At 44.0% G+C, this 26,734-nt stretch overlaps 1 protein-coding gene across 2 annotated transcripts; it reads right to left on the reverse strand.

Annotated features, from left to right (window-relative positions):
* LMOD3 (leiomodin 3) lies at nt 1-26,254 on the reverse strand. Of its 2 annotated transcripts, none has more exons than XM_060271336.1 (4): nt 26,011-26,254; nt 12,183-12,527; nt 5,947-7,305; nt 1-420 (listed from the first exon to the last, which is right to left on the reverse strand). In XM_060271336.1, the coding sequence occupies exons 2-4, from the start codon at nt 12,474-12,476 to the stop codon at nt 394-396; spliced, it is 1,680 nt and encodes a 559-aa protein (XP_060127319.1). In that variant the 5' UTR covers nt 12,477-12,527; nt 26,011-26,254; the 3' UTR covers nt 1-393. The 2 variants fall into 2 exon arrangements, with proteins under 2 accessions (XP_060127319.1, XP_034962568.1); XM_035106677.2 differs by having other exon boundaries at nt 26,007-26,254.
* Between the last annotated feature and the right edge of the window lie 480 nt (nt 26,255-26,734).

Raw genomic sequence — 26,734 nt, forward strand, 5'->3', positions numbered from 1 at the left:
TGCATCTGTAAAGTTTAAAAGCAGAAGGCGACATGATTGCAACAGGGATTTCCTGAAGGAATCTATAAAAGTTATAACATAGGGGATAATATCCCTCTGTTCTCCACCCCTACTCTCTGAAATTAAAGCCCAGCAAGCTGACAGAGACTATAGGGGGGCACTAGCCCATTACAATAGTGTACGTGTGAATTATTAACCATTTATACTGTTTTCATTCTATCCTTTTCAATCATCACTTCAACAGGTGGCATGCTTTAAGCATTGTTCCCATGTCTTCCATTTGAAGGAAACAGACTCTGGAACAATATGAAGCAACACTTGCACAGTCTGTGTGTTTTGTTTTGTTCTTTTCCTTTCTTCTCCAAGTTGTTTCCTTCACTGAATGGGGAGTAACTACTCCAGCTCTTTGGGAAGTGGCACCTGTGCAGCAAAAATAAGAAATGTAAATGTAGGGTAGTGGGGGAGGGGGAGATATATCCTCATCACAATCTTCTTCCAAATGAAACAGAATGGTAACTGGGTTCAATTCCACATCCAATGTATAAACAAAATAACTCTTCAATATATACCAGACACATTGTGACAATTAATTCAATCCGCTACAAGCAAAAGATCAGGCATCCCCAACCTTCAGCCCTCCAGAGGTTTTGGACTACAATTCCCATCACCCCTGACCACTGGTCCTGTTAGCTAGGGATCGTGGGAGTTGTAGGCCAAAACATCTGGAGGGCAGCAAGTTGGGGATGCCTGCAATAGATGATGATCTCTTTACAACCAAATCCTAAACGCGAAGTTTTGGCAATCCATCCATTTCAACAGAACTTACTTTCCACATAAATTTATTACCAGGCTCAGCATCAATTGTTGTCCACCACAAGTACATATAGAGGGGTTTATTAGTTTTAGAAATGTCCCAGGCTTATAATTTTGCTTTTATTAAAGATTTGTGTTACTATTTTTTTATTTTATTTTTTGCAATATGTTTGGTAAAAAGGCATTCTACTGAGCTGCAGGTGTGACAAACAGCTGAACTGACAAGCTTAGGCCATCCAGGTGGTGGATGGGATGAGTATGCTGACTGTTGATTGTTCTCTAACGAGCATTGCAAGGTGCTCAGTGCCAGGTGTGTGTCTCTTTTGTTTATGCACACACACAGCATCAGAATTCTGTCACAGGGTGACTTGTTGCAGCTTTGAAGGATAAATGGTTGGGTGATCGGATGCAAGCCTGTTTCTTCCCTTCACTGAGGTGCACAAAGGGTCACAACCTGTATCTGGAATTTCTTCTATAAGGTAATTGCAGGCTGTCCTGACTTAGGGTGTTGTATGTTTCTAAACTCATTTCCACTGATTTTCCATTGTGGGAATAAATGGCTTGCGGGAAGTAGAAGTGCTGGAATAGAAGGTGTGAACTGATCACCACCAGCAATAAAATCCCCTCATTTAACTGTCCTCAAATTGACAAAATGGACATGCTGAGGGATGTTCTCCTGTGTTATGTGACTGAAGAGTTCTAGAAGTTTTGCAGTTTGGAAGGCTACAATTAAACCACAAGACTAATGCATAAAAAAGAAAAGGAGAAATATTGATGGACATTAAATAAAATAAAATGCTCTAGCCTTGCCCAGGCTGTTTGTCTATAACAACTATTTAAGGTAAAGGGACCCCTGACCATTAGGTCCAGTCGTGACCGACTCTGGGGTTGCGCGCTCATCTCGCATTATTGGCCGAGGGAGCCGGCGTATAGCTTCCAGGTCATGTGGCCAGCATGACAAAGCCGCTTCTGGCAAACCAGAGCAGTACATGGAAACGCCGTTTACCTTCCCGCTGTAGCGGTTCCTATTTATCTACTTGCATTTTGACGTGCTTTCGAACTGCTAGGTTGGCAGGAGCTGGGACCAAGCAACGGGAGCTCACCCCGTCACAGGGATTCGAACCGCCGACCTTCTGATCAGCAAGCCCTAGGCTCAGTGGTTTAACCACAGCGCCACCTGGGTCCCTATAACAACTATTTAGTTCACGTTAAAACTAAGAATGCTACAACAGATCAAAACCAGAAAACATTGAAACTGGCTCTGATTTTAGATTGCCATGTTTCTAGACAGGAAGCTAGCCCAGATGTCTTAACATAATGAAGGGAACTGCCAGGAGGTGTAATGTATATTGCACGACTTTCAAGCTTGGAAAATTACTTCTGAACTACCGAGGAAGACATAATTAAACATAACTGCTATGGGTGACCTCAGTGATTAACAGGTGCAGGACACGGGACCTGATCCAAATGAAAACATCCAAGGCATGCAAAACACCCTAAGGATAGAGATCTAATGTGGTGAGCTTTTCCAGCTGTGTAATTGAGAGGGGGGATTTGTCGGGAAATGCACCCTGCATCTCCACATCTTGCAATGCTCTTGGTGGCTGACACTGGAGATGCCCCACCCGGGGTCAGAAGGATTTCAAACAAATGCTCCTTTTCAAGCAACATGACTAGAGAAGGAAAAATAAAAAGAACTGAATGGTAAATCTGGGCACTTTTTAGCCACTTCACTGTGTGTGAACACATATACATCACTCGCATATATCGGTGCCACAGTGTGGAGAATGTAAGATTTCATGCGGAGACCCACTGAAGACACTTTATCATTAATATGTTGTGATTGCCCTTTGGGGAACAGAATCAGAATAAACTGTAGCAGAAGGGCCAGTGGTTGCCACTATTGGGCACCCTCAGGTAGGAGATCACAGCCAGCTTTCAGACCCTCTCTAGGACTTGCACCACCTCCTCTCATTATTGCTTTCTGTTCACATGTTCCATTAGTAATGTCAGCAGTGATAGAAGCAAGGTGAAGGAAAATGAGCCCAGTAGATCCCCTTGAGGGCCCACTCAAGAAGGAGGTTCACAAAGACATTTCATCCCCGCCCACCCCCGAGGGGGTGGGACCCCAAAGCCAGCACTGGGTAGTTTCTAATATAGACTAAAATGCTGCAATTATAATGGATCTAAAAATGCTGATAACAACAGCATAGAAAGGTGGATGCAGTGTTAATGCCATCCACCTGACAGCTGCAAAATATGGCTGCACTCAGCGGAATATGGCCATATTAGCAACACCACCCCCACCCTCAATGGCATCTGCATGTTGAGCCTGGGAATATGTTTTAATTTATTGGAAGCCGTGCAGAGTTGCTCAGGCGACCCAGTCAGATGGGTGGCATATAAATAAAATGTTGTTGTTGTTGTTGTTGTTGTTTGTAGTCTGATTGGCAGCTTCTCTCTTTTAGCTGAAATTGCCAGAGACTGAACCCGGCGCAAAACATGGGTTCCTCCATCATACAAGGGAACCTTCCAAAATTACTTTAGATAGCTACTATTAAAAAATTTTCTCTTCTGAAAACAGTAGATGCTCCACCCATAAACATGTATCTTAGTTTGGATTTTTTTTTAAAAAAGTGGGTTTTTAAAATAATAAAAAATACAAAAATTCCATCATTAGTATTTACATAATATTAATGTGAGTGTACAAATGAAGTTTGCATGCTTTGGGTCCTAAGGTAAGAAGTCAGGAACAGAAGAGAGGTCTGCCCAGTTGCAGGACATTCCCCCTTTCCCCCCATCTCACATGGCTTGGGATTTCTTTCCTCCAGCCTTCATGAGATATCTGCAGTGGAAATAAGGGGACAGAAAGCTTTCCTTCCATGGCCATCACCAGTGGTGGTGGGGGAGGTCACCTCAATGGGGACACACCACAGGGATTTCCCCTTTGGTGTCTCTCCTTCTTATAAACCTTGCTTATTAGGGTGCAAGGACTGCACCCCCATAAGAATGGCTGATGGATATTGAAAAGACTGTGATTGAGAGGCAGTACGTAAAGTGAAGATCTCTCAGAGTGAGAGACTGGATGAGAAAAGGGAAGTTAACCAGTGAAAGGTGGGGAGGTTTGTAATTTTCTCTGGAGAATGGGGAATGAAGAGTTATGTTTGCTCACAGAGGTATTTGCATTTCTTACACATTTCATGAAGGTTTAGATATCCTCAGGGTTGGTGCCATTATTAGGCCAACTAGGCAGCTGCCTAGGGTACTGACCTTTCAGGGACAGTTTTGTTACATCTTATAAATTTCTGATAGTATTTTACTTCTATATTTTGAATAATTTTATCATTTTTGAGGTAATTCATATATTAGATTTTTTAAAAGTATATATGAAATACACTGTAGAGTTGATTGGAGGTTATGTTACATAGGAAGTGAAAATGCACTTCATTTTAAATCTTAAAAGTCACATCTTAAACTTGGCAACTATATCAACTGAATGTGCCCAAGCATCAGATACACTTCACCTGAAGGAATGGGTGAAAAATTTGTAAAGGAAAAGGCTTGCAAAGTAATATTTTGATGTGCCTGAAATAGAGACTTTTCAGAGCCAGTGTGGTGTAGTGGTTAAGAGCGGTAGACTCGTAATCTGGGGAACTGGGTTCGCATCTCCGCTTGTCCACATGCAGCTGCTGGGTGACCTTGGGCTAGTCACACTTCTCTGAAGTCTCTCAGCCCCACTCACCTCACAGAGGGTTTGTTGTAGGGGTGGAAGGGAAAGGAGAATGTTAGCCGCTTTGAGACTCCTTCGGGTAGTGATAAAGCGGGATATCAAATCCAAACTCTTCTTCTTTAATTTTAATATCACAGCTTTCTGCAAAATTATTTGTGTACTAAAACATTTTCTTTTGTACTTGAGAAAGTAAATAAAAGATTGTTCTTTTATTATTCCCTATTACTTATTCCTGCAATTTACAAATTTAGCAGTTTCAAGTTTTGTGTAGTTCATTTTTTTCTACAAGACATCTGGGGTGGGTGGGTGCAAGAACCGGTCCTTAGTATTGCATAGGGTGCAAAATAGCATGACACTGGCAATGGATATCCTGCTGATGATTTCCCTCTCCCTTATTTTTTTAGGAGGCTGTTGTTATTAGATGTGCATTATGTTTATAGTTGCACCTGAGATAAGCAGGTTATAGGAGCTTCTGGATTGTACAGGGTTTATAAGAGTGTGTATAATTTGGCACTGTTATTATATCATATTTACTACTATGTATTGCTTATTATTCTGAACTGTATTTACGTGACCATTCTAATGTTTTGTATTGTCCGGCTATTATGGGGTATATTGACATACATTCTTTATTATGTTCTATGCTGTGAACTGCCCTGTGGTTTACTTTTGCTTTTTGTTTTCGTTTTGCAAAATGTGGTATATAAATGTTAAAATAAATAATAATAAATAACTGCAAATGTTAGCTATATATACAAATAGCTATATATACAAATTGCCAGTACATGACACCCAATTTCAATTAGGATACCAGAGTAGGAGATAGGGGGACTATGATCCTATGGTTCCATATGCAGATCATTCCCTGCCTGCAATCTGCATTTGGAAAATGTCCCCATTAAAGTGAATCAAAAGTTTTCCTCCAATGCAAATTGTGGCTCTGGATTGGGACTACAGTGGAGGTAAAGGATTTGTTCCCTACCCTCTCCCTTGGTAGGGTGCTGATCTAGATCAAGGGTGATCGGCTGGGATACACTGACACTTTGTCTAAATTGAAAACCCTTGCATTTAAAGCAGACACCCTTGCATTTAAAACTCGGCCCTCCAGATGTTTTGGGACTACAACTCCCATCATCCCTGACCACCGGTCCTGTTAGCTAGAGATGATGGGAGTTGTAGTCCCAAAACATCTGGAGGTCTGAGTTTGGGGGTGCCTGATTTAAAGGCTCAGAAACATAGCTTTTGCAATGTGCAATTTCACCCTTAGGATCCAGGCCATTGTCTCCACAACACACGGCCGTTGTCATCCCCAGATGACTCGATTTTGAATGAAATATCTTTAAGATGGGCTAACTGATATCGCAGTATTTTCCTACTTCCTTTTTTCACCCCATTGCACTCACCGGTTTCAGATAAGCTACGTTGCTCTGCCGAATATCATTAAGTAACTGATCTCTAGGAGTTACTTCCTTCAGAGGAGGTGGCCGCCTTCTTGGAATAGGCTTGAGTGTCTTGATCACATCTTTGAGGTTGGTTTTTTCAGCAGGCTCCACATATTCTTTTATGGTGGGTTTCCGCTGGGTTCTCTTGAGTTTCACTATTTTGAAGTTGCCGCTGCTTACCTTTTCAGGCTCTGGTTTTCTTGCAGGTTCATTTTTCCTGGCCGCAGATGGAGATTTTGGGACTGGTGGCATTGGAGGTTGCATCGAAGGAGGCATCACTGAAGTAGGCACTGGTCCCCCTAGCAATTCCCACATGCCAGGAGGCAACCCGAGTCCATTCTCTAACATGGCTATTAGCTCTTTCTGCTCTTTTCGTTGCTGCTGCTTTTGCTCCTCTATCCTTTTCTGCCTCTGTTTATCGAGGTTTCTGCTGAGCAGATTAGTAACCACCATTCTGGGACCTGGAAGTTCAAAGTGGTACCCTATCTTGAGCAGCGTAGGGTTGGCTTTCAGTAACCTGGAGATCTCCATTTCTGCTTGATGGCCCAACATGCTTCTCTGGTTGTGAAAGCGTAGCTCAGTCAGCTTCTCATTGTACTGCAGACACCTCATAATTGCAACAATTCCTTTACCCGAGATGAAATTTGAATCAATATTCAGCGTAGTGATGCTCCTGTTTTCACGCAGCATGTTGGCCAAGGCAAAAGCAACATTATCATCTGCCCCCACATTAGCTAAACTGAATGTTTTGATGTGCTTATTCTTTTTCATAGCATTGACAAAGTCCACCAGCATTTCCTTGGGGATGTTCTCAATGTTGTTCAAGTTGAGTTCTGTCATGCTTGGGTCATTCTTCCGGACCTTTCTCAGGCTCTCATCTAAATTGGTTTGATTTCCTGAAGGCCTAGCACTTAACTTAATAAAATTAGTATCTACAGCTAATTTTTTGGGAATATTTAATTTTGATGCTATCTTTTCATTATTTTCTTGTTTTTCATCTGATTCCTCTGTTTCATGTTCACCTCTGCTGTCCTCTTCACCATATGGTTTCTTTGTTCCCAGTTCTTCCTTATCTTTCTCTTCGTCCTCCTCCTCTTCTTCATCCTCCTCCTCCTCTTCCTCCCCTTCCTCCTCCTCTTCTTCCTCCTCCTCCTCATCTTCTTCTTCCTCCTCCTCCTCTTCTTCACCTTCCTCTTCCTCTTCTTCATTCTCTTTATAATCTCTTATGTCTCCATTTGTTTTCCCTGCATTACTTTTCACCATCTGCTTCTCATTACTAATATCTTCAGAATTTTCTTCGGACTTCTCCACAGTGAGTCTCTGCAGAAAACAAAATGCTAAGAGCTGAAATAATTTAAAATAGTTTTGCCTCATCTACTAAATAAAACCAACAAAGTTGTTGTGACATTTAAATTTGTTTCCCCACTGTGCAGATGAGTTACTTTAAAAGAAAATACACAGTTCTAAATTCTAGTATGTACTATGCTGGAATTTATTCTTTACTTTTCACAATCCAAATGCTCTCATGTCAATATTATTTGAGTATAATTGGCTTTGTCTGCTACATTACTATCATATGTCAAAATCTGGAAATAACTGCTTCATTATTTTATAATGGGTTTCAAAATAATGTATTGGTCTTCTGGCTAAAACATCAATTTCCCTCCACTGATTGCCCTGTTTTCCTATCCACAAAATAACTATTGTTTTAGAATTACTGTAATTGTAGCATATATTTCCCCATCACCACATCCAGGTTCAACAAACCCCACAGGACATTGTAAAAGAACATACCTGTGGGGTTTTCAGTAGTGTCTGAGTGGCGTTTCCACCCCTGTTCAGCCCAGACACTGAGGTCCAGTTCCAAGGGCCTTCCAGCAGTTTCCTCACTGCAAGAAGTGAGGTTACAAGGAACCAGGCAGAGGGCCTTCTCAGTAGTGGCGCCTGCCCTGTGGAACGCCCTCCCATCAGATGTCAAGGAGATAGGTAACTATGCAAGCTATAGAAAACATCTGAAGGCAGCCCTGTATAGGGAAGTTTTTTATGTTTTTGTATATGCTGGAAGCTGCTCAGAGTGGCTGAAGCAACCCAGTCAGATGGGTGGGGTACAAATACTAAAATTTACCGTGTTTTAAATTTATCGTGTATTTAATATTCTATTGGGAGCCACCCAGAATGGCTGTGGAAACCCAGCCAGATGGGTGGGGTATAAATAATAAATTATTATATTATAAATTATTATTATTATTATTATTATTAGTAGTAGTAGTAGTAGTGACTGGCAAGGGAGAATGAGGTAGGGCAGGACGGCTCACCTGGCTTTGCAATATGGAAGTGACTGCCAGTAACATATGTGTGAGAGGGGCAGGGAGGTAGGGAGGTTGGTGTGGTGTGGTGTGGTGTGGTGTGGTGTGGTGTGGTGTGGTGTGGGGGCAGCAGCAGGAGAGTTGAATTGGGTCTGCAGCCATGCCCACACTGCATCACACTTCCTGCCACCTCTTTTTCACTTACCAGCAGTGGCCTCTGCATTGGGAAGCCAGGTAAGCAACCCACCCTGCTACTGCTCTGTCCTGCCATTGGCTACTTAAAGGTAAAGGGACCCCTGACCATTAGGTCCAGTCATGACTGACTCTGGGGTTGCGGTGCTCATCTCGCGTTATTGGCCGAGGGAGCCGGCGTACAGCTTCCAGGTCATGTGACCAGCATGACAAAGCCGCTTCTGGTGAACCAGAGCAGTACACGGAAACACTGCTACTTACTAGGGGGTTGTTTTTATTATTTTAAAATGTTGAGAGCAATCATAGTATACATTATTTGGTCCGAAAGACAATAAAGCTGAGATATGCTCCATGTTTAGATTTCCACACCATATTTTTCTGGTAATTCTAAGATATCATATCCTCCCTCAAAGAGGGCACGGGGTGTGGTGAGACCTGGCAACCAAACCCTTCTGTTGTGGGTGGGTACGATTGGATAGCCACAGCACCCGATTGGTAGGTCCCTTGATGATGGGTTCAATCTGACCAATGGGACGCTAGTCCAAATGGATCAAGGGACCTATATATGCCAATGCACATGACCCTGAGCTTTCTCTCTTGGTCAGTGCATCGGAACACCCACCCAACTCTCCCTATATTTAGGGCTTGCACGCTTGACCGTACTATGCCATCGTGTGTAGTCTGTCGTTGGAACAGGGGCACAGCAGGAATTTTTCCCACTTGGCTGAGTCCAGGGGGACATCTGGGTGGTGGACATAGCATGTCCCCAGCTTTCCGTCATTCCGGGTGTTCACCCTAGCCTGACCTATGGTAGAGCTGTGGGTTAGCGCTACCTGCAACGGTGCAGGGAGCTAGTCGAAGCAAAGCCTATGCAACCACTCACTTTCTGTAATCAAGAAAGTTGTGGTCTAAATTCTACCAAAAACCAAACCAAAATTTGAGTCTTGTCTGAATTTATTTAAGGAGGAGGTTTAAAGGTCTTCACACGCAAATTGGAATCCATATAATTTCCAACTCGGTGCCCCCTTTCCCCCTGGACCTGCTTAGCTTAGGCAGTTGTTAAAGATCCTGGTAGTTTAGTTTAATTTCCAGCCATCCTAAAGCAATTTACAGTGCCTGCTAGAGTAAATTTGCGTGGCACCAGAAAGACGGCAATGTCAGCACCAAGCAAGCTTGCCTGGGGAGAGCACTCAACAATTGGGGCGCTACCACAGGAAAGGCCTGTTCTCTCATTGTCATCCTCCAAGCATCTCTCTTGTGGGCCTCAGACTATATACCTGATTATACTAAAATATTTTTTTTGTATAAATCTTCTTAATTAGCATGCTTTGCCGTTATCACTTCTTCTGGCTTTTCCTGAATAATTTTAGAGCAATACTAAGCACAAAATACAGTCCTTCTATTAGTCCTGGTGTAATTGCAGCAGTAACTGTAAGAGTCAGTCAGTAAAATTTTTAAGCAACGTCTCACTTTCAGCCAGGCAGGGTTATGGAACCCTAATTTCAATTCTCGCTCTTTTTCTTTGTTGTCTCATATCCTGTTAGATCTACTGTCTCTAATGGAGCAGGAGCAATAAAGGGTGAGACAGGTCTCCTACCCCACTCCTCTATCTGTGCCTTTTGTTCTATTTCTCTGTTCTCTGCTCTCCTCTGCTGACTAAGTCACTTCTCTCTCTTCCCCTATTTCCCTAAACCACTACATATTCATTTTGCCCAAACCTCCACTGACGCCTGAACATTTCTAACTGATTTACACTGCTCACTTACTGCAGTGCCTGGTTTCTCACTTCATCCTCATCCTGTCCAGGTGAGACTCCTGAGCACTTCTATGCAGGAATAGTCTTGTGAAAAGTCAGTACACAACCTTCTCCTAAGGCAAGGCATTTCTAAACCTTGTAATAGAAAAGCAAAACAAAACCAAATATGCAATTGTTTCTGGCTTATTACATGCGATCCAGAGGATATTCCCCTCAGTGTTTCCCAAGCAAGGAAAAACGTTTCCTGAAATTTTGAGTTATTGTAAAAACATGATTTTCCACTCCCAGCCCCTGCAATTCTTGCATTTGTATGTTTTAAAGTATGGTTTCCTCCCCTCACTTTTATTGTTTCTCTTTTCCTAAACCACTTCGAGGTTTTGGGGTTGTTGGTTTTTTTTGCAGTCAAGCAGTGTATAAATTTTATGAAATATGTAAAATAAAATAGTGTTTTTGTTTTTAAATTTGTTTTTTTGTTTTTAAAAAAGCTTAAAAGCCCCATATCTTTGCCTCTTTAGTATCTGAGAAGAATTTGAATTTAAATTTAAGCTTAAAAGCCCCATATCTTTGCCTCTTTAGTATCTGAGAAGAATTTGAATTTGTCTTTAAATTTGTTTTTGTTTTTTTAAAAAGCTTAAAAGCCCCATATCTTTGCCTCTTTAGTATCTGAGAAGAATTTGAATTTGTCTTTAAATTTGTTTTTGTTTTTTAAAAAAGCTTAAAAGCCCCATATCTTTACCTCTTTAGTATCTGAGAAGAATTTGAGCCTCCTACTCCGTTTCTGCATCCATCATAGCTTTTGCTTACACAGATAAATCTTTAAATTGCTGCTTTTAATTAGTGTGTTCTCTGTACTGCCATATTTCATTTTTGCATCTTTTGTGGTGAGCTGCGTTTAATTATAAGAGAAGCAGGACACAAATAGCTTTAATCCACCAATCAATTCTTCCAAGGCTGAGTATTATTTATTTGAACCATTTGACTTTTGATGCATTCAAGAAGGATTCTCCCCTCTCCCATAGAAGCCAGGGAGCATCTTCCAGCCAAAAGACCTCACCATTTCATCTCTAGGAGGGTGTGTATATTCATCAGTTTCCAGTGCCTGTCTAAGATACAGGGCTCTGTTACTGCACAGCATACCTGCATCACACAGAAGTAAGGAATGCAAAGGCACTGCAGCATGTCTTGCACTTCCTGTGTAAGAACTCCATTTTTATTCTCAGACACCCTCACACCTGATCATGTGAGTTTCTGCACTGATCCAGTAATTCATTGGGCTTAGGTCATATGACAATACAGTGGTACCTCGCAAGACGAATGCCCTGCAAGATGAATTTTTCGCAAGACGAATGCGTCTTGCGATCTGATGGTGACTCGCAAGACGAATTCATTTTGCGAAAAAATCGTCTTGCGAATCACGGTTTCCCATAGGAATGCATTGAAATTTAATTAATTAATTATGGGCAAAAAAAGAAGTTTCAGTGCATTCCTATGGGAAACCGCGATTCGCAAGACAATTTTTTCGCAAAACTAATTGACTCGCGAAACAAATTAAATCCGTCTTGCGAGGTACCACTGTAATTAAAACTGATTAAAAAACCACATACCGCCTAAAATAGATAGGAAGCACCTTCCTTTATACAAGCTCGCTTTCCCTTTAAGATCCCAGGCAGCGGCATAGTCCAAGGGCTGTCTCTGAGACAGGTACATTTGGCTAGGATGTGGAGAAATACCTTTTGGGTGGGAGCTCTTCGCTATGGAACTTTCTTTCCAAGATCTACTCCGTCTGCATCTATAAAAGCCTGCAAAATGTTTTTTTCCCTCCCAAAAGCCTTGTAGCACAATTCAATTAACCTAATTATTATTTAGTTGTTGCTATTCAGTGTGTTGTAGTTCCCACGTCACCACGAGAAGCATGCAGAATAGTTGCATTTCCTGTTTCTTACCTCCGACGGCAAGAGAGTGACAGGCACCCTTTCATCCTCATGCATCCGCCTCGATGCCTTCTGCCAATACAGGTAGTCAACAAGGGATCTGTGGTCAAAGTTTCCCGTCGGTGGCTTTTCCGTCTGGTCTCTCTGTATCATCCCAACGGGCACTTCAGGGTCTGGAGCCATGACTTCCATTTCACACTGTAGCTCCTTCAGTTCTTCGGGGGAGAGGTTTGCTAGGATTTCATCTTCATCGATCTCTTCAGAACAGATTTCTTCTTGGTCAGAGTTTTGGCTGAACTCAGACATGTTCTTTGTTGATGTAAAAAAAAAAAGAGAGAGAAAAAGACCCAGAAACGCCTAAAGGGAATTTAAGAAAGACAAGAACCAGAGGTGGTTATATCTTTTCTGAAACCCTCAATCCCCCCTAAGGTTTGTGGGAAAGATTATTTATTAATTGCAGTACAACTCAATCGTAGGAGATGCTTGTGTAAGAGTGAGCAGGGGCTACAGCATATGGTCGGTCTATATTAAGCAGCGCTTGGCTGGGGGAGGAGAATTTATGGAAGTGCTGCCATGTTCTGTTTTCAGCAGCTTGTGTCAGCTGTGTAAGCCCCTTCTGACATTTCAGTACAGCTGTTGTGTAGCGCTGCAGCTTCTCTGTGGCAATTTGCTGGAGGATTCCCCCAAGGAATATGAGATTTATTGGCTCATGATATATTCAAAATATTTAAATATAGGGAAATGAATGCTACTCAGGGTGGCCTGCGCATGACCCTCTATACACCTCTCATGTCCACTCCAAGCTTAGCTAATGCTCAGGCTTTGTGCTGGTCACCAATTATTTTCATCCTCTGCACGTATCAGAAAATGATTGATTTATGATGGCTAGTTTAAATGGCACTGGCAAAGATCGCTGTATTTATTGTCCCTAGCACGTCCCTAGCCTTCGGGCACGTGCTCTGTGGAGTCACTGACATTTTGTTTTAACAAATCAAAGGACCTGGGCAACAGAAGCATCATCTGACAATAAGCAAAACACCTGTTATTTTAAGACAGACTTTTCAGTGGAGAAAGAAATGGGGGGGGGAGTGCTATTTGTAGACTCTCATGACCCGCAAATAAGACTGACCCTATAGCACAGTTCATATTTGCTAATTATAAACATTTTGTATGACAGCACTTCAACAAATCATGGTTTTTGCCTCTGCAGCCGCCTTCATGGTGGATGCAGGACTATTGCAAGAAAATGTATACCACCTAGTCCTGCATCCACCAAGAAGGTGGAGGCTTTTTCTCACTTGCTCACTCTCCACCTTAGAACAAATCTATATCACCAGGTGCCACAGGAAAGCACTAGACATATCAAGAGATCCATCGCATCCTGTTCACCGTTTCTTCGAGCTCCTGCCATTGGGACGGAGATACAGAACAATGAAGGCGAGAACGAGCCGTCTCAAGAACAGTTTCTTCTCTAGAGCAATTTCGGCCTGAAATGGAAAGTCTGGACTTTGAAGTCATCTTATTTTTACTTGTCATTTCGTATTGCATTGTTTAATTAATGTTTTGTGTAAATTTATGTGGAGTGCCTTATCTGAGTGGATGGAGCAGCCGAGTAATTTCGTTGTTCCCGCAGGGGGGCAATGACAATAAAGATTATCTTATTACTGTATCTTATCTTACGCAAATCTTGCGGCAGGTGAGAACACCCCTGAGGTGCCTCCTCAAGCAGAGCCTTAGCCCATAACAAGGACACCTGCAGCAATTAAGATGCCGTAGCAGACGTCCTAATGACTAGGGCCATGGCTTCACAAAGCCTTTGATCGTCGGCATTATTGGGGAGATCACCCTTGACTGCATTAATCCCAGAAGCAACTGGGGAAACAAGATGAAACTGGGGAGTCCACTAAGGGGCCTTCAGCTTGCCCATAATGCAATTGGGCAAAGTGTGAAATCTCTGAGGGGCAAGACCAAGAAACCCTCTAGTATTGCCCATTCAGCTGAGAGGGAAGGGAGCCACATTGGGCTCGATGTCTGGAGCAGCCGTCACTGTGGAGACTTTCCTCCTAGTTATCATCATGCCCAGAAACAGTCTTAGGGAGAGAAGTCTCCAAAGTCCAGCATGACTTCTTACTTAACAGAGAGAAATCCTTCTGGGAGCACAGGCAGGAGTAGAGGCAAGGCTTGGCTCCTCCTCAATTACAGGCAGGGCAGGGGAGGGGAAGCAAATTCATTCACGCAAGTTGCTGCCACCTCCACCAGGGCAAAAACTACCAGACTAACCATAACTTTTGCCCCCTGAGCCAGAGAATTCTGCTCCTTGGCCCCACATAGGTACCAATTTTTTTTTATTTCAAGTGTTGGCCACTCTTGCTCTAAGCATTGCAATAGTGAGTACTATGATTGTTTTGGTTGTGCCAATATAAGCAGGCCAAACTAATTAAGTGAATGCTATTAACATTATAAAAATAAAAAGAGCAGCAATGAGGGCCCTAAACAGAACCAGGATCACCAGGGACAGGGAGGTGGTATAACCCTCCCCCTCCCCAGCTGCCCCTGTTGAACCCTACCCCCAGGGCCGTCTTAAGGCTATCTGGCGCCCTGGTGCAGGGATCCCTCGGGGGGCGCCACCCCCACCCTTCCCTCCGGGCAGGTCGGCTCGTCCCTCTTTGGAAGAGCAGGGAGCGCAGAGAGGCAGGAACCAGGCGAGGGGCTATGCTGGCCAGGGAGAGGCCCCAAGAAGGAAGAGCCCGCCCCACTCCAAGGCGCCGAGGGCACCGTGCGCGCTCGGGATAGACAGGGCCGTCGCCGCCACTGCCGCTGCTCCCTGGTCCACCCGAGCTTCCCTCGCCTCGCCCAAGGAGCAGCCGGGGTGCGAAGCGAGCAGGACGCTCGAGGGCAGGAGCGCGCAATGGAGGCGGCCGGGCAGCTGCTGCGGAGCCAGCGGGCGGGCCAACCTCCTCCCAGTAGCAGCAGTGGGATGGGTCCTGCCCTGGCGGGCGGGCGGGATGGAGCTGCGCCCTGGGCCGCCGCCTCTGGAGCCCGGCCGCTGGCCCGGTGGTGCGCCTGGGCTGGTGGCAAGGACCCCCACCCCACCCCGGGCTGGGCACCAAGTCGCGGCTGCCGGAGGTCCAGCGCGGCATGGTGGCCGGCGACGCGTGCAGGGAAAGGGGACACCACCAGCAAAGCCGCACAGCTCCACCACTCGCTGGGGAGCCCCTGAGAGGATGGCAACCTGGCGCAGTGCACCAGTAGCCCCAATAGGAAGTACGGGCCTGCCTACCCCCAAGCTGCCATTTATATCCTAATGCAGCCTCCACTGGCACCAGTGATGCTGCGTGTAGGTTGTTAATTAAAAGGAAGGTGTCACATGACTCTTACTCTTCCCAGCCAATCATGACTTGAACAAAAGAGTGCAGGTGTGCCCATGGCAGACTGGCACATGCAAGACTTTAGCTTGAAGTCTTACTATTGGACTGAAAACTAAGCTCTAGCAGGATATTTTAAAAGATAATTCTGCTGGAATCAGAGTCTCATTGAGGCTTGCTTTGCAAACCAATAATTTCCTGAGTTATGTAAATACAGAACAAAACAAACTGACACAGAAAACTAAAACTACACAGCTACAAGCAAGATGGGCCATATTTGTTAGTTTCATAATTGTAGTATTAATGAAATAACATTGCATGGGAATGTGTATATCAGAGTCCTAATCATGGCTGGTGGGTGTTTTTTGTTTGTTTGTTTCCCAAGTAAAGCTGCTTTTGCAGGGGTAATTCAGAATTGTGGAGAGCGGCATGCAGTCTTTCTCCAGCCACCACTTCTGCACTCCAAATTGTCACGTCAGCTGCTTCTCCCTACAGGGTTCCAAACACGTGACTTCACAAATTCCTGTTTAGAGCAGAGGCGTGTCAGGCAGAGAAAAGGTTAAGCACCTCTTCTTCTCATTGCTCCCCATCTTTTCCGGGGGGAATGGTTTCATGTTCGGTTTCAGCTCCAAGAGCTTGCACAGAAAATGCAGTTAATTCCCCCAACTTATTTACAACAATTTCTCCCAAAATGTATTGTATGCGCGCACCTTTGTACTGCTGCGACGAAGTTTTCTTCCTAGTCAGTGCTAAAGACCTTGACCTTTAGGATGAATCAAAGGCTGCTTCAGTGACATAGATCTGAACTAAAAAAGATGGGCAGGTTTTCCTTCTGGGAGAACCAAGCAACTAAGCTGGTCCAGATGGTTGCTAGGGCAGTTCCTGTTTGTTGTGGGGAGGAGAATGTAAAATTGGAATGTGGACAAGAGGTCAGACGTTGCACGTCCAATGGCAGCTATCGGTACCCTTCAGATATGTAAATAAAATACAGAAGAGGAAAAGTGGTTGGTTGTGCTCATGGGTAATCGCTGAAGTGCAGAAGATTTTGCTTATTGCAGGTAACTATGACAATTTGCTATTTGTTGGAATTAACTCTGCTAGTACAGAGTACACATATTGACAGAGACAGTTATTACCCAGCAATAGTTTAGCAGGTATGGGCAAGGTTGGCCCTAACAGTAGGCAGCTGGTTTTGGGTGTCATGAAAGAGCAGCACATTGTAATGTATATAATTAATATTTGTTGTATTTTTACTACCAGGGAGTGGAAGAGGAATTTGTGGGATTTTATGCTTCAGGTGCCAAAATAACTTGGCCAGCCTTGGCTACTTGGGGAAAGGCAGGTGTTGCTTGCTGCTCAGCCACAAGACAAGGAAATGTCTTGGGGTGGCCACTTATGGATCGGCAAAAAAAGAGGAAATAAACCACCCAAGAAGTGGATGAAAGAGTAATTTCTTAAAATGTGCACATGCTAATTTGGAAATAATTACTTAATTTAAATAGAAATAAAATCTCACCACAATGGGGAAGATTATGACCAGGTGATTTTTGTGTGCTTGATTCAGTCTGATGTCCAGGTGTGCTGCCCTTTTCCTCTTCAATTCTGTGATTGTATAAATGGGTAGACTGTCAATAGCTGGTGTTTAATTGTGGGTGTATTCTGCAATGTATTATTGACGCAATAATAGTGCATTAGTGGTAGTTTTATTCTGGTTGTTTGTTCTGTGATGCCTCCCCAATGCTTCCACATTATTGCCATCCAAAGGGGCTATAGGGCAACAAAAGCAGGACAAAAAAATAAAGCAGAACGTTGTGGTAGAAAAAAATTACAGGATTCTGAAGAAGTGTGCATGCACACGACAGCTTATACCTATGACAAACTTAGTTGGTCTCTAAGGTGCTACCGGAAGGAATTTTTTTTATTTTGTTAGGATTCCAACGGGTAGTTATGGGTTCTGCACTGCCTGGAAATAAAGCAGCGTGACCACATCAAAGCTTCCACAGGTGCAAACAGTATTGAAAGGAAGAATGTGTGCAACCACCCTAATAGTATGAGTACAAATGATAATGATTACACACTAAAAGGGGGAAAAAAATCCTTCAGTAGCACCTTAAAGACCAACTAAGTTTTTATTTTGGTATGAGCTTTCGTGTGCATGCACACTTCTTGTATCTAACACTAAAAGGGAGGTCTGGAGGCAAAGGTGCTATCAATATTTCTGGCACTTTACAAAATTACATAAACTTGGTGTTTGTTTGTTTGTTTTAAAAAACACATACAAGTAAACAATCAAATGGTATATAGTTGACTAAGAGCCCCAGGAACTTATCACTGTGGATTGATGAAAGAGGTTGGGACTAGAAGTGGACTTAACACACTTTTCACTGCAAAGGATTTAAGGGGTCAGTTTGTGTTTTGCTTAGCAAAGTTTGTTCTTACTTGGGTTATCTAAGAACTACTTTAAATAGCATCACCATTAGTTAAGTGAAAGAGATGTCTCACTACTTCTTTTTTATTTTTAAATAACTTAAATAACTTCTTCAGAACGTGTATCTGAAGAAGTGTGCATGCAACAAAAGCTTATACCCAGAACAAACTTAGTTGGTCTCTAAGGTGCTACTGGACATTTTTTTAAATTATTTCGCCTACTTTTCTACATAAGTCACCCACCTGCTCAATCTTCTAAGGTATTTTTGAGATGGAAAGAAAAGGGTGAAGTGAGATTTAAAAATACTGTTTGGAAATACTCGATCCAAATCAACTAAATTAACATATTTGTCTTCTGCTCTGGATTAGCAATTCCATATAATCTGCTGTTGATTGATTACACCAGAGGTTTTTAACCTTTTTGAGTCCACGGCTCCCTTGGCCAACTACATTCTTTCTGCGGCACCCCTGTGGCACTCAGGAGCCCAGTGATGTCACCAATTGCCTGCAGAGCTGGCAACCTCTTACCCTTTTCCAAACACCCTCCCCTGTGGAGTGTTCCCTCAGCCTCCTCTCCTTTCCCCTCTCCTTGGGAATCCTCTGGGCAGCTACTGCTGCTACCCTGGTCTCTCAGCTGCCTCCTCCCACTGCCCCACAGGGGCCCAGGAAGTACCCCCTGGCCAGCCCCAGAGGCACCATTTGCCTGGGGAGCTTGTAGCCAGGACTGTTGCAGTAAACCGCTGTGCAAGCCTTTAGGAGGCAGAGAGGCGAGGGGGCATCACAGAAGGGAGGGAAGGAAAGAGGGAGAGAGGCCAGTGTTGCCCATGTGATGCCCTAACCATCATTCAAAGCACCCCAGGATAACATGGCACACTGGTTGAAAACCACTGGATTACATTTATAACCTGTTTCATCCCATCCCAAGAGCTCATTTTCTATAAAAGTATAATAATTATTCTACCTATTCCTAGCCATCAAAGGCTAGATTTTAATCATGTAACAAGCATATTCCAGTGTGCCCACCTTGACCTCCTATGGTGCCTAGAAAGGGCCTCAGTATTATTAACCCTCAAAGAAAATCACAATGCATGCTCTTACTGTTCAGTTTCTGTGTGCAGTGGCTCAGTGAGCACACACCCTTAAATATCCCCACATTTCATTGGCTACTGGACACGCCCCCCCCCCGCATTCTGAACAGAGGGGAGGTGCAAAAAACTGCTCACTGTGAGGAAAGGGTGGCTGGTGTAGGTGTAGTTTAATGCTGGTGGGGAGCGATGCGCCATTTTTTCTGTTTCTGGTTTTTTAAGATGTACTGCCAGCCATTTTAGGTTACGCCACACACCCATAGCAGCCATTTTTTGACTGGCACCCGTGGCTCTTTCAAAATTCCAAATGTGCCCGTTGGCTGCAAAAAGTTAGCAAGCCCCGTGAGTCTAGGTGAATTCCAAAACTGGTAAGTCCCAACCCTGATGAGTAGAAATAGGCCCTAAATAAAGGGGCTATTTGTTTGATATAGTCAAAATGTGACTAATAGCTCAACCTAGAATTTTGCTTTCTGGTGCTTATGCCCAGGACATATCATTATTATACAGTGGTACCTCTGGTTATGAACTTAATTCATTCTGGAGGTCCGTTCTTAACCTGAGGTACCACTTTAGCTAATGGGGTCTACCGCCGCCACCGCCACCGCACTATTTCTGTTCTCATCCTGAGGTAACGTTCTTAACCTGAGTTACTACTTCTGGGTTAGCGGAGTCTGTAACCCGAAATGTTTGTAACCTGAGGTGTTTGTAACCCGAGGTACCACTGTATTCTATGCCTGTGTAAGCACAACATCAACCTCTCTTGTCCTGTTCTAAACACTAGGATAGTCATCCATAATGCAGTCCATAAATGGCTTCCTGATGTTATCGAATAAATCAACTGTGGTCTCTCACTGGCATCTTATTCTCTCAAACCATGCCATTTGGGTCACTGAAGCGATCCATTCACCACTTGCAAATCTCCTGCTGATTTCTTGTCTGTAAATAAAGTACTTAGCTGCCCTCTTATATTTCCCTGATCTGCAACCGTTCCATCTTGAGGCCACGAGCTTGTGTGATCTGCTAAGTTAAGGTCAAGCCTCTTGTTAGGGCCTCTGCAGAGGAATTACGGAGGGAACATGAGATATTGTCGGCACATAAGGAACAGCAATTTTGATTTGCCATTTCCACATATTCTGCCTTATCTCTGGTGGAACTATGATCATGGAAGAGCTGCCTTCTAAGATGAGGCCTAAACTTGTGTTCACTGGTAGCAACCTATGTTCTGGAAACTGCCCTGAGACCTCTGGATATATGGCGGTATAATAATAATAATAATAATAATAATAATAATAATAATAATAATAATGTGTGTGTGTGTGTGTGTGTGTGTGTGTGTGTGGCTTTGTATTGCTTGTTTAATATTTTAGGTAAGACTGTGAATTATGAGTGGGACAATCATACAGCTGTCACTAGAATTACCAACCTAATTTTAAATGAATTTTGCACTCTTGCATCTGCAGCAAATAGTAGCAGGAGACTCTTTCAGGTACTTCGTGATTTAACAGAACCACCTTCATCATCGGGGCCTTGTAAAGACCCCAAGATCTCCTGCAATGATTTTGCAAAATTTTTTGCAGATAAAGTCGCTCAGATTCGGAAGGAGGTAGACACCACCGTGGGAGCAGGGCCGCGGCGGGAGAGTGCTGGAGCTCTGTCTGGTCGAGTTGTATGGAATCAATTTCAATCTGTTACCTCCGAGGATGTGGACAGGCTGCTTGGACGAGTGAAACCGACCACCTGTCTCCTTGATCCTTGCCCATCCTGGCTAGTAAAAGGGAGCCAGGAAGGGCTGGGCGATGGGCTCTGCAGGGTGGTGAATGCTTCCCTCTGCGAGGGAGCCTTCCCAGACCCATTGAAAGAGGCGGTCATTAAACCGCTTCTTAAACAAACATCTTTAGACCTGGCCAATATGGCCAACTATCGCCCAGTCTCAAATCTACCATTCTTGGGCAAGGTGATTGAGCAGGTGGTTGCTGAACAACTCCAGGCACGCCTGGAAGAAGCGGACCATTTGGATCCCTTCCAGTCAGGATTCAGGCCTCATCATGGGACTGAAACTGCCTTGGCCGCACTGGTTGATGGTCTCCGGTGGGCTAAGGACAAAGGTGAGAGCTGTTTCCTAGTTCTGCTGGATCTCTCAGCGGCTTGTGACACCATCGACCATAACATCCTTCTGGACCGTCTAGATGGGTTGGGAGCTGGGGGCACTGTCATACAGTGGTTCTGCTCCTTCCTCCTGTGCAGTGTTCAGAAAGTGGTGGTGGGGGATGAGTGTTCAGACCCCTGGGCTCTCACTTGTGGGGTGCCTCAGGGTTCTGTCCTCTCCCCCATGCTTTTTAACATCTACATGCAGCCGCTGGGAGAGATCATCAGGGGGTTTGGGCTGGGTGTTCATCAGTATGCGGATGATACCCAGCTCTACCTCTCTTTTAAATCAGAACCAGTGAAGGTGGTGAAGGTCCTGTGTGAGTGCCTGGAGGCGGTTGGAGGATGGATGGCGGTTAACAGATTGAGGTTGAATCCTGACAAGACAGAAGTAATGTTTGTGGGAGACAGGAAGCGGGCAGGTGTGGAGGACTCCCTGGTCCTGAATGGGGTAACTGTGCCCCTGAAGGACCAGGTGCGCAGCCTGGGAGTCATTTTGGACTCACAGCTGTCCATGGAGGCACAGGTTAATTCTGTGTCCAGGGCAGCTGCCTATCAGCTCCATCTGGTACGCAGCCTGAGACCCTACCTGCCAGCGGACTGTCTCGCCAGTGGTGCATGCTCTGGTTATCTCCTGTTTGGATTACTGCAATGCACTCTACGTGGGGCTACCTTTGAAGGTGACCCAGAAACTGCAACTAATCCAGAATGCGGCAGCTAGACTGGTGACTGGGAGCAGCCACTGGGACCACATAACACCGGTCCTGAGAAACCTACACTGGCTCCCAGTATGTTTCTGAGCACAATTCAAAGTGTTGGTGTTGACCTTTAAAGCCCTAACGGCCTTGGTCCTGTATACCTGAAGGAGCGTCTCCACCCCCACCGTTAAGCCCGGGCACTGAGATCCAGCGCAGAGGGCCTTCTGGCGGTTCCCTCATTGCGAGAAGTGAGGTTACAGGGAACCAGAGAGAGGGCCTTCTCGGTAGCAGCACCCGCCCTGTGGAATGCCCTTCCATCAGATGTCAAGGAAATAAGCAGTTATCCTAATTTTAAAAGACATCTGAAGGCAGCCCTGTTTAGGGAAGCTTTTAATATTTAATGTTGTAAAGGTAAAGGGTAAAGGGGGCCCCTGACAATCAGGTCCAGTCGTGTCCGACTCTGGGGTTGTGGCGCTCATCTCGCTCTTTAGGCCGAGGGAGCCAGCGTTTGTCTGCAGACAGTTTCCGGGTCATGTGGCCAGCATGACAAAGCTGCTTCTGGCGAACCAGAGCAGCACACGGAAACGCCGTTTACCTTCCCGCCGGAGCGGTCCCTATTTATCTACTTGCACTTTGATGTGCTTTCGAACTGCTAGGTGGGCAGGAGCTGGGACCGAGCAATGGGAGCTCACCCCGTCGCAGGGATTCGAACTGCCGACCTTCTGATCAGCAAGCCCTAGGCTCTGTGGTTTAACCCACAGTTATTGTTTTAATATTCAATTGGGAGCAGCCCAGAGTGGCTGGGGAGACTCAGCCAGATGGGCGGGGTATTATTATTATTATTATTATTATTATTATTATTATTATTACTACTACTACAGAATGGTGCTGTGTAATACAAAGTGTAATCATACATATATTAATCACTTAGCTAACCCTGTCTTCCTGTTTTACTTCCTATTATTTCCCAACATGATCCTGTAATACCAGATGGGGGATGCTTCTAAACATTCATCCTGATTAGACATTGACTATTCAAGGAGCAGTCATTCTGATCTGTTTGCAGGGAGGTTAGCCAATGTTGCGTCAAAACAAGTGCTATCCCACACTGCCTCGTGGCATTCCTCATTGCAAAAAGTCCAGCCTTTTGCTGAAGTGGGTTTGTCACACAGGAGCTGCAAATGAGCTTTAATTGTGCAATATGAGTTTGCTGGTATGCGATTGAATCCTGTCCCACAAAGTGACAGACTGAGGTGCCCTGAGCCATTCAGTTTTCATCCCTAACCTGTACCAAACATGAAGATACAATGAGAAACAGTGTCAAGTTTCAGTAAATGAAATTTAATTCCTCTGTAAGTGTGTAAATGGCTGTATATGTTAGAACCCTCCTTTTATTTAACATAAAGAATTGTGAATTTTTTGGGAGGTTCTTCCAGCCATCCTGAATTTACCTCGCCCATCCTATCCAATCTAATAAAATGAAAAATAAAACGTGGAATAATTTAAAAAAGAACATCAGTTTTTTGTTTTCTTTCATTTTTCCAGTCTTACATTTGGTTCTCCACATTTAATCAGATTTTAGTGTAAATTTCTTCTTTAATATACACACATTTGTAGGCACTTTTCCTAATATAAACATTTTTCCAAAGCATTTTGCCCTAATATAACACATTTTTGTATGTTATTTTCACAAATGTATGCACACTATGTATCTATGTGCACACTTTTACCCCAGTTCCTGCATTTTTCTTTACATTATTTGGATGGAGAACAGCATTGCAAAATTCAAAGATGTGCAAATTTAGGGTGGCTGTGATCATGCAAACCAACCTGGACCCTGCACTTGTCATGTGATGCCCTTCTCTGCCCCCCCACTTGAGTGATTCAGTGGGTGGCAACAAGAGAAGGGGCCTTTTCCGTGGTGATTCCTGATTGTGGAATGCTCTCCCCAGGGAGAGAATAGTTATGGAGAATAGTTTCTGAGATATCGCTGTCTAGGAGCCATATCTGGCATACCAGTCGTAGCTGGTGGGAGGCACTTCGTGGGACCAATGTCACTCAAACATCAAAGACAGGGCCACATGATGGCAATCTCAGCAGATACACATGGGCCAGAGTTGCCCAATGTGAGCATATCTCATTTGCTACTGTCCAACATAAACAGTTAAGATATTAAATATTATTCATGGGTTAGGCGGAGGTAAAAAGACCATCCAATGACTCTGTCTATCTACACAAGGCATCCCCAAACTTCGGCCCTCCAGATGTTTTGGACTACAATTCCCATCTTCCCCGACCACTGGTCCTGCTAGCTAGGGATCATGGGAGTTGTAGACCAAAACATCTGGAGGGCTGCAGTTTGGGGATGCCTGATCTACACCATCAAATTCATGAGTTGCTTAATCTTCTTCTTTGGCGATCACTCGTAGCCGAGTAAGATTATCTTCCATAAACACGATTTTAACAATGGATTGATCTGAATGTATAATTCTTGAATGTCTCCCAATTTACCTGAAGCTAAGATTAATTGAACATATTTGTTTTGAAAAACTTGACAAGCTCAAGCATTTATGCTTTAGCAAACCTGACTGAAATTCTGGGAAGCAGCATTACAGACATTAGTGATAAATATATCTTAAAGATGCCCCATAATTTTAGCATAAACTGACATGCTAACAATTTTTCACTTGCTAGAAAAGGCACATCAATTTTTAGAACTAGCAAGTTACACAGGCATAGAGAAAACAGCTTATTTTATGGAGCTGTATATAATGTGTGATTGTCTAATATACAAAGAGTGTTTTATGTAGAATGCATTACTGCATAATGTGAAGAATTTATGGAAACAATAGTTGTCAATTTTCCCCAAGAAAACAGGCCATGTTAAGTTTGTTCATATCATTTTATGGGTTTTTTTATTCCTTTATCAGAGAGGCATTAGGCAATACATAGACTCATAGAACTGTAGAGTTGGAAGGGACCCCAAGGCTCATCTAGTCCAACCCAGGAATCGAAACTAAAGCACCCATGACAGTATATTTCTCCTTTGTTCCCTTCAGTAGTTTTGTCATATAAAATGTGACTTTTATCAGCAGAAAGATAAAGGACCGCTGACAGTTAAGTCCAACCGCGAACGACTCTGGGGTTGCGGCGCTCATCTCGCTTTACTGGCCGAGAGAGCTGACGTTTGTCCGCAGACAGTTTTTCCGGGTCATGTGGCCAACATGACTAAGCCGCTTCTGGTGAAGCCAGAGCAGCGCACGGAAACGCCGTTTCCAGTGTTTATCAGCATAGTGCTTTACTATTGAGGAAGCAAAAAACATAAGATAATTTCATGTAAATACTTTAAATACTTACTGTATTCAAACATACATCATCTGATTTCTTAGCCCATAACTGTCAGACATATGCATGTACACACAGACACAAATACAACGTATTGCCAGGTTTTTCTCCATAAACATGAGGTCTAGAAAATTAATCATAAAAACAGGGGAGATGGTGCGGGGAACGTTTGTCAAGCTAAACTTTCACCAGCAAAAGCAAAAGTGTGAATACTGGGGGCATATAGGCTGTGATCCTCATCATTGGATACATTCAGAAGTACCGGTAGGTGCCAATGAAATGATTGGAATTTATTTCTACGTCGGTTGTGGTACTGTCACCTAAAGGCATAACTTTCTTTTTTCTTTTTAATAATATTTTTATTAAATTTTTCACATTAAAAGACCAAGCATACATAACATATTTCCACCCTCTTCCAACCCCCCCTCCACAGGCCCCCTCCTGCCACGAGCGAGTCCCATGAAAGTAGGCAGTCGAGGGTGGTCCATTTTATAATTGGGTTTGTCCTCCCCCCCTCTCCCTCGCCCCAAAGCCCCCCCCCCCGCCACCAGGGAGCTCCAGAAAAACAAGGGAGAAATCAGGGGAGTGTCCACCCAAAAAAGAGAAAAGAAAAACTCCAAAACAACCTCCTCCCCCAAAAAGTAAAAAGGCATAACTTTCAGTACATCACATAAATCCAAGCCATTAAGGGCTGAATTTCAGAAGAGACTGTATGGCATAGGATACACCGAAGCGAAGCAAGTATTTATGGTTTCTAATGTAAGCACTTACCTACAGCACGGGCAGGTATAGAGATCCCAGGCGAGTGGACCACAATAGCATGTTGCTCAACACCTGGGCTGCATCTTTTCCCAAATCTTCAGCCTTCAGTTCTACCTCCGAACGAAGCCGTGTCAGATGAAAGAGCAGCAGCAGCAACCAACCTGCTCACCTCCTCATGTGTCACCGTTTCAATCCTAGGTAGTGGGGTCATCAAAACATGCCTGAAGTGCCTCAAATGTTGAATGGGTTCTATTTTTAAGATAACTGATGGGACAAGTGCTGACTCCAAATACTTCGGAGCAAATTCTGCCCCGCTAGTCTTTCATTTAATTTACTTTTTGCTGATAACCCCCCCTCCTTCAGAACCCGCCTCATTTATGGCTCTCTCTGTGCATGCCCTATGGTGGTGCCAGAACTTTAACCGGAGCCAACTGGAGAGAATGTACCCATGAAACTTAAACCTTGCCTCGTCTGTAAACTACTTTGTAACTAAGCATGGCGGGGGCAAAGAAGAAGAACACAGCATTAAGCCCCTCGATGGCCTGTAATGTAATATCGGGAGTCTGAAGGGTCAGATGATAGCTCTGTGATAACAACATCGGCTTGGGTTACAAGTAGTCATAGAGATGCTTTGAGAGGCTGCTCCCAGAGACCCATCCCAGTACACAATGAATGCCTAACAGGCTATGTCCTGCCTTAAGATCTTGTACCAAAACCCTGTCTGCACTACATAAAAC

The sequence above is a fragment of the Zootoca vivipara genome, chromosome 2, assembly GCF_963506605.1.
Source record: "Zootoca vivipara chromosome 2, rZooViv1.1, whole genome shotgun sequence".
Classification (NCBI taxonomy): domain Eukaryota; kingdom Metazoa; phylum Chordata; class Lepidosauria; order Squamata; family Lacertidae; genus Zootoca; species Zootoca vivipara.

Coding starts and splice junctions, on each gene's coding strand:
- LMOD3 (XM_060271336.1), bottom strand. CDS start 12,476: ATGTCTGAGTTCAGCCAAAACTCTGACCAAGAAGAAATCTGTTCTGAA. Junction 7,306..12,182: donor TCACTCTCTTGCCGTCGGAG/GTAAGAAACAGG, acceptor TGTTTTCTGCAG/AGACTCACTGTGGAGAAGTC. Junction 421..5,946: donor ACGTAGCTTATCTGAAACCG/GTGAGTGCAATG, acceptor TTTGCTGCACAG/GTGCCACTTCCCAAAGAGCT.